This window comes from Diabrotica undecimpunctata, chromosome 4 (genome assembly GCF_040954645.1).
Source record: "Diabrotica undecimpunctata isolate CICGRU chromosome 4, icDiaUnde3, whole genome shotgun sequence".
Classification (NCBI taxonomy): Eukaryota; Metazoa; Arthropoda; class Insecta; order Coleoptera; family Chrysomelidae; genus Diabrotica; species Diabrotica undecimpunctata.
In genome coordinates, this window is record NC_092806.1 from 121,849,284 (window position 1) to 121,864,577 (window position 15,294).

Genomic DNA, 15,294 nt, shown 5'->3' on the forward strand with positions numbered 1-15,294 from the left:
ATTGTTACCTACGTTATTCAACAACCTTAAGGGCTATAATTAACCAATCTTTTATAGGACAAGTCAAAGCTTCTAACAAAAAATTATTAAAAATTGTTTAAACAGAAGTGTTGTAAACAAAGAGTACTTTGCGTTTCGACTGGGGTAAAAGAGTGAGGGTAATCGACCGAAGTGCCAGCCGCGCTCTTCAAAAAATCCAACACAGTTCAAAATAAAGCGCTCGGAAAAAAATTACACTGGACCTAATTTGCTATTTGCTGTTAAACTGGATTACAACGTTAAAATATTAACATTTATCGTATTTTCATTGCAAAATTATCCAAAACAAAACAGCTTATAACTATGGAATGTACAAATCTTTTCTCAAACCGCCTTTTTATTGTTAGTTTCCAATTTATTAATTTAAAATCTAATTACATTAAAAAATGTTATTTATAAATATAATTAGTGATTTTGTGACCATGCGATGGGGGATCCAATGAATTGGCATCTACAGTCACTCCACTCAATTTTTTTTGTTCTCCTATTTAAGGCTTGGACGACAACAAAAATTATATTTTAATAAGTTGTACAACTTTCATAACAAATAAGTCACTTTCGGCGAATCGCTGAACTTTTGAGTTTATAGACGTCTTATCAAACCCAAAAATAAAACGAAATTAGTTAATCGAATCTCTAATGCATGCTTGGCATCACTGTATTTCCACGGAGGAACTGCAAAAATTAATAAAGCCCATGCCCAAAAGATGTGAACTAGTTTTTAAAAACAAGGGCTGGCCAATTAAATATTAAAATTAGTTTAAATTACTTCAATGTCATGTACAAAATCGTCTTAATGTAAATAGCCTAATTTTTGTAATATTAAATAAAAAATTTTTCGAACTGCATTTTTTTTTATTAATCAAAATTTTTGCTGTTTCCATTTTATAATATTGTGTTTAAGAGCTTGTTTGATGTAGATAGTAAATGGTTAAAAAATATTTAAGGTAAATGCCTTAAACTTCTATTTTCATGTATTTGGTAAGGTGACGCAGGACTTTTTAAAACCACTGTAGAAGTTATGATTTTTAGAAAGGCCTTGGCACTATATAGATGTCGATTTCTCTTAGCCACCTGCCTACGTTCTGATGACATCAAAACTCTTGTCGAACGAAAAAACACGATAAGCTCGCTCGGATTAGAGAGATATTTGGTCGGTTTGTATCAAATTTGAAAGCTGCTTTTTCCAAGTGAGTATTTGACCATCGACAAAAATATTGATTCTTTTGTAATTAAAAATGATCTTTTTGCCAATATATTGCGTATAAGCCGGCCAAGTATGGCTTCAAAATTTCTCCGTTGACAGATGCTAGATGTTTTTACAAGTTAAACATGAAGGTTTATGTCGGTAAGCAGCCCGAGGGACGTTTGCAGCAGAGCAACACAAGTGAAGATATCGATATTCGTCAAATTGAGCCAGTAAGTAAAACTGGGCGTTCAGTGGTAACTGTGTGAAGGAACAAGAAGGAGTTGCCGCCACGTCTAGTTTTTACAAAATATCGGAGTGTGCCATTAAGTATGTTTGGTTTCTAGCATGATTTATGAGTAGTAAGTTACATGGACAAAAAAAAATAAAAACGTCATTTCTTTATTTCACTTTCCACTATGTTGATTCCATTGATACGAATACAGGAGAACAAAAAGGCCACATATAGTTAATTTTACTCCCACTTACATACTGCCGCTATAAACGCTTTCATGATCTACCGAAATAACACAAACTATCATAAAATGTCAAGGCGTGTTTTTATTAAATTACTTGGGAAGGAGTTAATAGACGAGCAACAAGAAATAAGACTACAAAACGAAAGACTACCTCGTTCACTACGTAAACTTACCACCAGTAGGAGTGCACCTGTAGACAGTGAAGAAAAACCTAAGAAGCGACGATGCGAAGTGTGGCCACGAAGATCGGATAGAATATTGCAATATTTGTGTGTTGAATGCAAAAAACATGTATTCCGCATTCCGTTACGATATGTAAAGATTGCAAACACTGACAAGCTACAGATAATGCTACCGATTTGATCTTGTTATTCATTTGTTTTTTTTAATACGTTTTTTCATAGTGTATTGTTTTATTGGAGAAAATAAACATACAATTTTCAATATAATTTTGGAGCTATAGCATTTCAGATAGTTGAGTCTGCCAGACCCCACCAGACCTAAGTCGCTAGAATTAAGTACCAGACTAACCCAGGGTTAATAAATAATATAATATAAATAATATAATTAATAAAATTATAAACAATATTCAAAAACTGCGATTCATTTTGCAATAACTTTTTTGTTTATTATCCGATTTTAGTATATCTCACTTTGTGTACCTTTTTATTTTGTGTATCTTTTTTTTTTTTCTGAAAAAGTTCTTTGTTAACGTCATATCTCTAAGTAGACAAGTGTTTAAGTTATAAGCTAAATAATGAGTTTGACGTTTTGATTGTTTATGAAATAATGAGATTGTTTTTGTAATATCTCATACTATTTTAACTGTCAAACCTATCTATACAGTTGTGACGAAAAAGGCTTATTTTTTACTAACTTGTTTGGTCTAAAACTAGGCGTTAACTTTTTTGTTTTTCTGTATACTTAAGAGAATATAAACTACAATTGTAAAAATTGTTTGACAGTCCTAATAAAACAACACACTGTATTGTGTAAACTTCTAAATCTATTTAAGAGAAAACATTAAATGTCTATATAATTTAACCAAAGTTAAAGAAGTTACTGGACCGTTGTTTACTAGTCCTGTCCTTTGCAGAATATCTAATTACATTAAGGGATATCCCCAATCAAGGGTTAATTTCCTTAACAGTGATTATTATCTGAAATGTAAACGAGGGTCAGTGGACTTGAATACTCTCGTCGGCCATCTCTCGATAACGAGTTTTAAATTTCCAATTAAATATGCTCTGGTATAAAAAACAAACAAACAAAACTTTGAAACTCAGGCTAATCTAATTAGTACAATAATATTATGCGAGAGTTGTTGGATAACTGTGGCAGTCAGGATCATTGCAGGAAACAGGGCATATTACTCATTATTGACCGTACGTCAAAAATACTCTCAATACCAGCAAAAATAAGAGTGTAGACAATAATCCGTCCCACAATAACGTATGGAAGCGAATCATGGACTCTGAACCAGCGGGAAACAACAAAATTACTGGTACTGGAAAGAAAGATACTGCGGACTATCTATGGGCCTTGAAGAGAAGAGACAACAGGAGAATGGAGAAGAAGTCACAATGATAAACTTCAGACAGTATATGAAGATAAAAACATAGTTAGCTACATTAAAGCACACCGAATAAGATGGGCCGGCCACCTACTAAGATCGAGTGACGAAAGACTCCTGAATGCCACATTCTGGGAAAGGCCCGATGGCAGGTCAGTTGGTCTCCCAAGAAAGAGATGGAAGGACGCAGTAGCCAGTGATCTACGCAAAATGGGAATACAGCAATGGGAAATAGCTGCTCAGGACCGACAACAATGGAGGGAAATAGTAAACGCGGCCAAGACTCACATAGAGTAATAGAGCCAAATGATGATGATGTTAATTGTACGACAATGATGGTTTTGGGTGTGTATCGTGTGTGGACAAACGACAGTAGAGGAACACAAAGAAGACCAACTGGTCAACCGAGGTGTGCCACAGAGCGTCAAGATAGGCGCTTTAGACTACTGGCTCTGTGAGACCGGTTTGCTACTACGCTTCAAATCGCTGACCAACGATTTGGAGCAGAAGGTAGACCTGTTACTATGCGTACACTATACCATCTCATTCGAGTTTTTAGACTGGTTTTATTCCGCCCACGATTAGTGATTCCTTTGACTGTGGACCACTGTAATCAACATTTGAATTGATGCAGAGAACGGCAGCATTGCCAGACGAAATATCTGGTTTAATGTTAAAAAGCATGTACACAGGACAGTTGGACAGTTATGGGGCTATTGTCTAGGATAGCTTCTCAACTCTTGTGTTTATTAAAGGCAGTATGACAGCTAAGCGTTATGTACATGACATCAAACCATTTTACTGCCTTATCTAGACCGCTGTTGATACGTCCTTTTTTAGCAAGACAATGCGCGTCCCCATATTGCTCGTCGAAGTATGAACTTTCTCCAAGAAGCTGGCGTTAATGTTTTGCCCTGGCCAGCCAGTTCACTGGATTTAAATTCATCCAATATATGAGGGTTATGATTAGAAGGACACTGTCCACTTTGTACCATACTTTACAGACTCTAGCCCAACATCATATTGAGACAGGCCACAAACTAGATTTCGAAAAAGCAAAAACCATCGCCACCATTCGCTCCTTAAAATCAAGAATCATCCGTGAAGCTATCGAAATTAAAACACGGCCTAACAGCTTAAATAAGCGCGATAACGCTAAACGACTACCGGCAACATGGCGACCCCTGCTTCAGCGACCACTCGCGCACACCGCTCGGGCCACGTCAGCTCAGACCACGTTAGCGCAAAGCATTCCCGCCCTGTGTGACTGCTTTTATACCGAGAGTATAAAAGCAGCCACACAGGGTAAGACCGGCCGTCACTCGACACTGAGGAGTAGGCAGATTAAGACCTCAGTGCCGTTTGACCGTATCACTCTTGATAATGGCTCCAAAATGGGTGCCGAAACGTCGAGTTTTCAATTCTCAATATATATACATCAAGAATATTCAATTCAATTACAAGAATATTCTGCGGAATATTGCAGAAATCTGCTAATTCAACTATTGATTCATGTCTGTGATAGCACAGTCGTAAATAGCTGAAAGATTTAGAACATCATAAATGATAGTAAAATGTTACAATTACAACTTTGATCACTTCTAGTAGTATCACTTATGAACTTTGAACGTTGTGCTGAAATAGTGAACACATAAGTGGCTGCTCACTCGGGTTGTGGGCGTCCCTCCAAATATAGTTTACCTGGCGATGTAAGATTTGACAATATTGGTCACTTGATTAAAAGGCATGATACAAGTGCACGAAAGAAATGTAGGTTATGCAAAAGTCATACTATATATTTATGCAGAAAAAGTTTAATATATCTCCATCCCGAATGTTTCGAATCGTGTCATACAAAATAATAATCATGTTTTATGTATAACAGTATTGGCCAAGGGTGAGTACATGCACCCTAAGTTTGTTAGATGTTATTGTTAATTTTTTTGTTTAAAAATTATAAAAATATCTTAGTTGGGGCATTTTTAACTAGTTTCAATAAAAAAATTTGCATATACCTCATTATTAAAAATTTTTCCGTAAATATAAAAACGTCCTTCTGGGGTCCTATATATACTTGCAGAGAGCGTTTAAAGGCACAGTGTTGCATGGTTTTTCTGTCAGTGTAATCGACTCAGATCTTATAAGACTATAACCTTATTTCTCTCAAATTTGTTTTTGCTTTCTTTAGTTGCGAAGAATTTTTTTGTGTCGATTGTGTGAACTATTATATAGTTTTAAGGAAAAAAATGTTTCATCGAGGATTGTGAGATAATGCAAAACGTCTGAGAAATTATAAAAAGGTATATTGTAATAAAGGTAGACACTTTAAGAAGACGAAGAGAGCAGAAAATTTCTGGTCCTAAAATCTATAGCTCTATATTTAATAAGGAGAGATATTTACATGTAATTTAAAAAAAAATTGCAATAACGGTCGCAATATTGATTTGCCATTTTTATGTGGACATACAGTCATAGAGTTCCTTAAAATTATAATTAAATAATTACGTATTTGTTTCACTTTGGAATGCCTCCCTGGTAAATATAAGCTTTAATATAAAGTTATATTACGAAGTAAAAAATGCAATAAACAACTTTTCAATGCGATATTAAAATAGTACCTTAAACTATTCGAAAAATCCTTATTCACGTCTTATAACTTTGCTTTATAATCGTTATATATTTTTCCATGTATATCTCTTTGTAAACGGATTATCTGGTATATCGATATTTTTTCCCCTTTTTGTACAACGTATTCAGAATAAAATTATATAACATCGAAATAAAATTGATAATGTATTCAAAAAACTTTTTAACTGGAAATATCTACCATAAAATAAAAATGTCCTCGATATCGGCTCGAAACTCAATTATTTTGTCGAAAATGATGATTCCAATACACTGTTCATTTTGTGGAAATTTATACTTGTATGAACTGTAAAAATTTTCACAAAAGTCGCTAATGTAAGGGTGATTTTTTACTGCTAAACAAGAAATATCCTACTAATTGAAATATTGGCTTTAACTTAGAAAAGTTTGCAAATTAATATAGATATATCGGGTGCCCAAACGAAAACCAAACAGATCCATTATTAGGAACTGCGTCAACATTTTAGAAAAACTAGAGACCCGTGAATTTTTGTTTAACCTTTCAGCAGTCGCGCGTATGTGGTAGATACACGGATAATTTTTTTTTAATGGCATAGACATTAGTCATTCAGCCAGTTGCAATAGATTCTCCAATAAGACAAATGCACAACCCTATCCCTAATAGAAAACTAACGGATAATTAATAGAAGAATATACGACAAGGAAACTTACAGGGTCACTTGCTTCTCGTCTACGGGCCCATCAAGACATTTTTAGTAGACAAACAAAACTGGTCCACAGATAAGGTGTTATAACATTTAGGGTAAACAAAGGATACAAATCTAAACTTCCACAAATTCATGAAAAATTCCATGTTCGCGTACAAATTCTAAAGAACCGTGCATGTATCTGATAAGAAATCTATAATGATATTATATATTTGTTGTGAGCCAGGGATACACGGGTAATAGATTTAGTATAATATCTAATACCTACGCTGCGCTGCGATCGGGTGCTTTTCGCTATTCCTACTCCATTACTAAAGAAACCTTCCAGTGCACAAATAACCCGTCAAGGGATAGTACGCTGCTGAGAATTTTGCATTTGTGTTTCAGATATATGCGCGACTTTTTAGGTAAGTTTTTATAACATCTATTTTTTTTTGTTATAGTTACATTATTCTTAATGTAATATTGATAACATATTACTATTTCATGCATTTTTTGTGTTGCAAACTTTCTACGTTGATATAAGAGGTCTGTATCTCTCATATACACGCGACCATTTGTGGCAATTAGTTCCATTTTGTTTATTTTATTTTAGAATTGGCTGATAAGAAGAATATTTTCAATCTCAATGATCCCACTAATATAGAAGCTGTTACAAATTTGATGTTTGCTGAGTCGGATGACGATATACGTATGGATGATAGCGATACAGACGAAGAGGAACATGTTTCGGAACGTGATGACGATTCTGAGTTCGAATTGAGTGATGGAAGTAATGCTGAAGACGAAGCTGACAGTTCCAATGAGGCTTATATAGCTCATCCAAAGAAAAATGACAGGGTACATTGACACAAAATATTAAGTGAATTTAAAATACCGCACCAAACTAGCTAGGCTAATCCGAATACCGATGACGGACATAGTGGCTCAGATATAGACACACCATGAAATTACAGATCTATGACAGAATTAGGGGAGCCTAGGGAGACTTGAGACAAGGGAGGAATGAGACACTACGTTTATTTCATAAAATCCGATAAACAGTGCCATCTGTTGGTTACTGGTTCATAACTTAAGTCAATGCCAGCTTAACGGCGACAATGATTAGCAGAACGTCATTGTTTGTACACGTAGATTCTAACTCGATGGTACACGTGCATAATTTACGTCGAAAGTAAATCTTAATATCGTGATATCATTGTAGTTTGTAGCAAAATTAAGTAAGAATTCGTGTTAATTCTTCAGGTAGTGGGACCTCAGGTATGTTTTGAATTATTTGTTTAGTTATTTGATAAATTAGAAGTTTAATAAGAATTTTAGGTTAGATTATTTGGTAAAATGCTATATAAGGAGACATGAGACGTCTCGTGTCTCCCTAAATAGCGTTTTATTAAAATAATATGACTTAACATTCTGATTAAACACCTGATTCATTGGATTACTAGTATTTTTAAATGATTAATGCCCATTTGCACTAGTTTACGTTAATATTTAACTGATAGTTTTAGATGTCATTTGATGATTAAAGTGTTTGTGAAGTAGTCGTTAATTTTTAACGGAAACTGGTGCAAATGGGCATAAAACTGCTAAACCGATTGAAATGATAATATGGTTTTAGATATAATATGCTCCAATTTTGGATTAAAAAGACAAAACGAGTAGTTCCTCCTCCTGACGTTATGAAAACCGCAGTGGAACAAGTTCTTGGGGGAGCAAAATTACGCGCAACTGCAAGGAAATATGATATTCATAAACAAACGCTTAACAGATATGTGCAAAAAAAAGAAGTTACATGCCCCTGACGACAACATTACTTATTCACCTAATTTTAAAACTGCGTTAGTCTTTACCCATAAAAAAGAGGCTCCTTTATCGGATTATCTAGTTTCTGCTTCGCAAATGCACCATGGTTTAACAATCCCATGTGCACGTCAACTTGCATTTCAATTTGCGAAGGCCAACCATAAAAAAATATCCTAAAACATGGGATATTAAATCCATTGCTGGAATATGGTTGGTATCGCGGTTTTAGACATCGCCACCCTGCGTTATCGCTGAGGACTCCAGAGTCAACCAGTTTGTCACGATGTACGAGTCTCAACCGCACAAATGTTACCACGTTTTTCAATAATTTAGAATCGGTACTAAATCGCGAAAACTTTGAACCTCATCAGATCTGAAACATTGATGAGACAAGGATAACAACGGTACATAAACCACCCAAAGTTCTGGCAGCGAGGGGTATTAAACGAGTTGGAAGCGTCACGTCTGCTAAACAAGGCACATTAGTACCTGCCTGTTGTGGTATTAGTGCTGGAGGGAGATGTATTTCACCATTTTTTGTCTTTCCAAGAGTAAATTTTTAGGACTATATGTTAAGTGGTGGTTTTCCAGGAAATGCTGGTGTTGCTTACTCCAGTGGATAAATGTCTTCAGAAAACTTTGTTGTTTTCCTGGACGATTTCATAAAACATACTGGTTGTTCAATGGAAAACACAGTGTTGCTGCTCATGGATAACCACGAGAGCCATATTTCCGTTGAGTCCCTAAGGAAAGCAAAAGAAAATGAAATTGTGATGCTTACGTTTCCACACTGCAGTCATAAAATGTAGCCCTTGGACGTATCCGTTTACTTCCCCTTTAAAAATTATTATAATTCGCAGTGTGCATCATGGATGGTTTCAAATCCAGGTCAAACCTTGACCATTTACAAGATTGCTGCTTTAGCTAGTCAAGCGTTCGAATTAGCTATCACACCCAAGAATATTGTATCCGGTTTTTCATCGACCGGAATTTACCCTTTCAATCGTGATGTGTTTACAGAAATTAATTTTATATCTACCGCAGTGACCGATTTACTAATGAAAACATTAAGTACAATTCTAGAAGATGCATCATCTATACCGAAAACCGGCGTGCAAGAGGAAACTTTGAACCCTGCGAACATTCTAGAGTGTAAAGCCTCAACATCAAAAGCTCACGTAGAAGAGAACAATGTCAACGCTAAACAAAATTTTGTTAGTCCAGAAATTTTGAGACCGCTTCCGAAGGTAGGTCCACGAAAGCGGATTACAAAGCGAAAACGGGGTTCTCCAGGGATTCTTAACCACACACCAGAAAAAGACGCTATAGAGGCTGAAGCAAATGCTCGAAAGATAAAAAATGTTGTTCCATTGAAGTCATGGAAGTCTTTTTTTAAACAAACAAAAATCGTCACAGAAACTTGCAAGTCCACCAGGATCTTCTTCGAGTGATGAAGAGAAACGAAACGAGTTAGGAGGAAGCAGCGAAGATATTTCAGATGTTGAAAGCTACGAAAGAGAAATGCTTTAAATTAAAGCTGTTGAGGATGTAAGACACTCCAAGTGGGAGACTTTGTTTTAGTTAAATTTGGCACAAAGACTTGAACTGTGCATTATGCGGGTCTGGTACTAACAAAGGCAGATGATGAATATGAAATTAAATTTTTACGTCGTCACGAAGACACCTGGAAATTTATTTATCCATCAATGGAAGATATTTCTTCAGTTTGAGAACAAGATATTATTTTGAAATTAGCGTATCCAAACAATGTAGGTGGAACAGAAAGAGTCAAATCTACACTGACATTTGGTTTGGACTTCCGTTATTATCAAAATGTTCGTTAATTTTTGCATTTTTTTAATAATTAATATACGTTTTCCGTTCTTGATTAATAGTTAATACACATTTTGCGTTGTTATCTTTCTTTATGTTTTTATATTTTCAATATTTAATAAATATTTCCCAAAAGCTTACAATGTCTCAATGCTACCTATAACCTGTTTCAACGCTTCCTTATTTGAGATACTTTACACCATTTTATTTAAATATATCTAAACATTTTGAATAATCTTTTGGAAGCATGAAAAAGTATGGCAAGATTAATGAAATGACACACAATTAACTTGCAAATTGTATAATTTATAAAAAATTAAATTCATTTTTTGTCTCTCTAGTCTCCTATTAGATTAATTAAAATACTGAATTTTGTAAAATGTATGCTGCATCAATTTAATAATATAATCGCCAGAAAATTTAACATGTTATTTTCCCCAAGAAAGACAATATGCATGGTATATATATGGTATATAATAACAGCAAATTTACCAAGATGAATACAGTCATCAGACCAATAATGACATACGCGGCAGAAATAAAACCTGACACAGAGAGGACAAAAAGAATGTTAGAAACAGCAGAGATGAAAACACTTTCACACACAAAAAATTGATAGGAAAACACTTTGGGACAGAGCTAGAAGTACAGATATACGACGTAGATGCAAGGTGGAGAACATCAAGGACTGGGTAAGAAATAGAAGAGTAGAATGGAACGATAATATAAGCCGAATGGCAGCAAATAAAGTAGTAAAGATATAAAGAGATGGTTCCCCAATAGGAAGACGATCAGTTGATGAACGAACGAAGAAGATGAACAGTTAGCAGTTAAGTCAATAGAAAATATCTATTGACCCGCGTAGTATATAAGAATGATATAAGATAACCTTATCCGCTGTTAACCTCGGCAAATGCATGTCCATTTCTAGTTAAGTAGTGAACCTGTGATTATGGTGTTAATAAATATGTAAGTTATTCTACTTTATATTTATATCCTTCGTTAAAACCAGATAAAAAGGAACCAGACCTGTAAATACGTTCGATCTATTTGAAATAACACAAAGATTAAAACAGGGTGACAAGCTGGCACCAACACTGTTTAATTTAGCACTGGAATACTTAGTTAGAAATGCATCAGATCAGTTCGACGGGTAGCATATGCAGAAAACATAAATATCATGAGCAGAACCAAAGCAACAGGTGAGAATACGTATACGCAACTTAATTCACATGCTAAACCAATAGGTATGTTGTTCTGAAGCTATTTTCTTGTGGCATTTTAAAGTAATTACTATTTAAATGGGAATTAGCCACAATTAAAGGTTAAAGTACATTTATTGACGTTTCAATTTCCACTTCGGAAATCGTTCTCAAAATAAAAAAATCGTTTTTGTATTCTAAGCTAAGATTCTCAAAAAATTAGTCAAAATATTAAAAATTTTACAAATTTGGCATATAAAGCTGTTAGAGCGACGAAGGGGTGCAGCGACAAAAAAGAAAGAACTTGAGGAATTTTTTAGGCTTTTCGTGGGATACAAACGACAGTGAATATGCTAATAAGATAAACGACGTAAAACATAACTAGGTATGCCAGACTTAATTGCAGTTTGTAACGTATTGGATCTGGATTATTTGGGTTCAAATGACGACGTGATTGAAAGTATTTGTTCATTTTTGAATAAATTAAATGTGGATTACGAGAATGACGAACATGACGATGACAACAACGACGTGGAAGACGTTAAAGAAACTTAGGACGAAGATAAAGACGTTTATGACGATAAAGACGGTTGCAACGATAAAGACGATAATGAATACGAGAACGAAAGTAAAAGTAGGCAGACGACGGCTTTAAAGACGAAGAAGAAAACAAAATCAGTTAGAATGACGGCCGGTATAGTAAATAGTTCTTTTGCTTTAACTTTTAAAGACATAGAAAATAGCATAAGAACCTTTGATGGTAAAGACGATTATCCGATAAGAAAATGGATTGCTGATTTTGAATAAATTTCTGAGTTATTGGGATGGAATGATTTGCAAATGCTAATTTTGGCCAAACGATCCCTAAAAGGAATTGCGAAACTGTATATTCAGTCAGAAAAAGGAGATAATTTTTGGAAACTCTAGAAGAAAAGGCTTATTTTGGAATTCGAGAATAAAATGAGTCGTGCTGAAATACATAAAATGCTGATGCATAGAAAGAAGAAGTATGATGAGAGTGTACAGGAGTATGTACTGACGATGAGGGAAATTAGTAGATGCATTATGGTGCAAACAACTTTGGAGATTTCAAGCAGAAAATTAAATTATATGAACTCATTAAAAACTAGACGACAAGTAAATCATCTAGGACTGAGACGCTTAGAAAGAAGTGGACAACCAGTGAATCAAGACGAGATGACAGAATCAATGAAGTACAACGAGATGGCAGAAACTACGAAGCAAAACGAGATTATAGAAACAATGAAGCTAGGGGAAATAACAAAAGAATGCAGAAAAATAGGATTAAGAAAGAAGAACTTTTTATCACACAGTCGGTATTGTTGTTTTGGCTTAAAAGGAGTTAACATAATATGGTTACACCCGGAAATATTGCCGATTCATAGCTATAATGCGAAAAAGTTAACGACGTTGTTGGGAGTGTGTTCGATTTTAATTCGTAAACAATTCTCTGTAATTTTTATGTATCAATCGTGTACCTGTAAAGAACAGCACAACAGTTTGTTTTGTGTAATAAAGACTTCCAATATTGATCGCTGGCTTTAATTCTGATGTTAGTGCCTTTTCAAATTATAAAAACCTACTACACCAGACATTTAAATCACGAGACGCATATTACAAAACTAAGATATAAATCTTCAAGGCCATAACCCGACGGATAATAAGTTATGTATGTGAAACTTGGATATTGACTCAAAAATCTGTAGATCGAAGGGACATGTTTAAAAGAAAGGTACTGAGACGAATACTAGGCTGTATAAATGAGAACAACAGATGACAAATCAGATATAATTATAAAATATTTAGTATATAGAGAGAATCACCTTTATCTCAGTATGTCCACCTATAGCGTCTTCAATTGGGAGACCATGCATTTAGGATGGAAGAAACAGGCTTCCAAAAAAATTGTTGAATTCAAAAATGCAGGGAAAGAGACCTATTGGGAGACCGAGAAAGCGATGGGAGGATGATGCGGATCAGCACCCAAGAAATCTTCTTGGCAGTAGATCGTGGAGGATGGCTAAAAACCGTAACGAATGAAGAGGTTTGTCGAAGGAGGCCAGGGCTTAAATTAGGCAGTAGAGTCATAAGATAGATGGAAATGAATCAAAGTGATAAGGAACGTTGAGATGCAAAAGTTTTGTAGTAATAGGATTACCAGAAAACCGACAATATTAAAAAATGATTCGATAAAACAAACTATACGGCTTTATTAATATCTACCTTTTTTAGCCGCTATTAAAATATATACTGGCTACTACACTATCGATTAAATGGAATTAGTTGTGATATTCTCCTTCGATGACTATGCCCCTTTTTTTCTTTATGCTGTACAGAAAATTCCATCCCGCATCCCTAATCTCTCCGTTAAGTGATTTTATCGGATATTGTGCTATTTTATATACTTTTATTATCTTTTTTCTTGTTATTCATTAAAAAATCAATACATTCGTACTGGTATATGATGCGATAAAAGTTCAATTGAATCTGAATTATTGTATCGAAAAAACTCATTTGGAGAATGGATTAAATTTTCTCATTCATTGAACTGAAAAAGTGTATTCTTATATCATCGTGTAGATTTATGATTGTAGTTAAACAGTCTATCATTTTTTGTTCACTCAACAAATTTTTTATTGATAAATACAAGTAATCGTATCAAGTCAAGTGAGTCGTAAAAGATATAACCGTAAAGTTAGTCTTTGACAAAAAAGAACTAGCATACAAACAATAATGAATTTGTTTATTATTGATTATTGACATGACCAGAAAAATAAATGCCATTTTTGTGACACTCTTTGATACATATTATTTAACAACTGCTTTTGGTAATTTGGAAATAAAAAATAATAATTTTTTTTAATTTAAATTAACGTGCATGTGACATCTATGGTCATTAGCACGAGTTACGATTTACATGGTAATATCATATTATTTACAAAATAATGTAAATAACATTTAACATAAAGAGAAAATAATAAAAACTTATAATATAACATTTATATTTTGTTGAGCAGTTGACTTTTCTCGAGGAATTTGATAACCTTGTTGATTTAGTCTGTGCTGTTTAGGACCTCTTTGAAGTTAGTACTGATATCGAGCTGTTGGCGTATTTTGGCATAAAAAGGGCATTCGATAAGTATATGCCTGATTCGGAGAGTCATATTGCCATATTTTTTCGAGATAAACTTGGATAGGTAAGAAGGTTCACTGAGGATTTAATTTCATGCAGCGATGAAGTAACATTATTCCAGTGAATCTGCCAGGTGGATAGATTCAGCTTCTTCAGTCTAGCTTTGAGATCTTTGCAAATTTGTATATTCATAATGGTGTCCGTGGATGATGCGGCTTTTTGCGGCACTAATACCAACATGGGATGGTACCCATATCAGAGTGATAGTTGTATTTTGATTTATAAGTAGCTGATATGTGTCATGAATATCTTGGACGATAGGATGGTTGGTGGATATAGCATTAATGGAGTGTATAGAGGAAAGTGAATCAGAGCATATAGCTATGTGTGTATTTGGATATTGTTGGGCATATTTGAAAGCATGTGAGATAGCTAGTAGTTTACCAGTGTAGATGCTACACCAAGGAGAAATTTTAGATAGTTCGATAGGCTCTTGTACAGTGGTTACAGAATATCCAACACCACTTTTAGTCTTTGACGCGCCAGTATAAAGAACTATGTTATATTTATTTTTAATATATATTTAAATGGGAATAAGCCACAATTAAAGGTTAAAATACGTTTATTGACGTTTTAATTTCCACTTCGGAAATCGTTCTCAAAATACAAACATTAGTAAATTGGAAATTGAAACGTCAATAAACGTATTTT

General features: G+C 34.4%; 1 protein-coding gene across 1 annotated transcript in view; it reads left to right on the forward strand.

Annotated features, from left to right (window-relative positions):
* The first annotated feature begins 6,946 nt into the window (after positions 1-6,946).
* Positions 6,947-15,294, forward strand: part of LOC140439953 (uncharacterized) — a 772,922-nt gene continuing 764,574 nt past the window's right edge. The window contains exon 1 of the mRNA XM_072530146.1: positions 6,947-6,998. Within this exon, the coding sequence (XP_072386247.1) occupies positions 6,983-6,998 (16 nt within the window). The 5' untranslated portion in view covers positions 6,947-6,982. The remainder of the gene's footprint in view (positions 6,999-15,294) is intronic.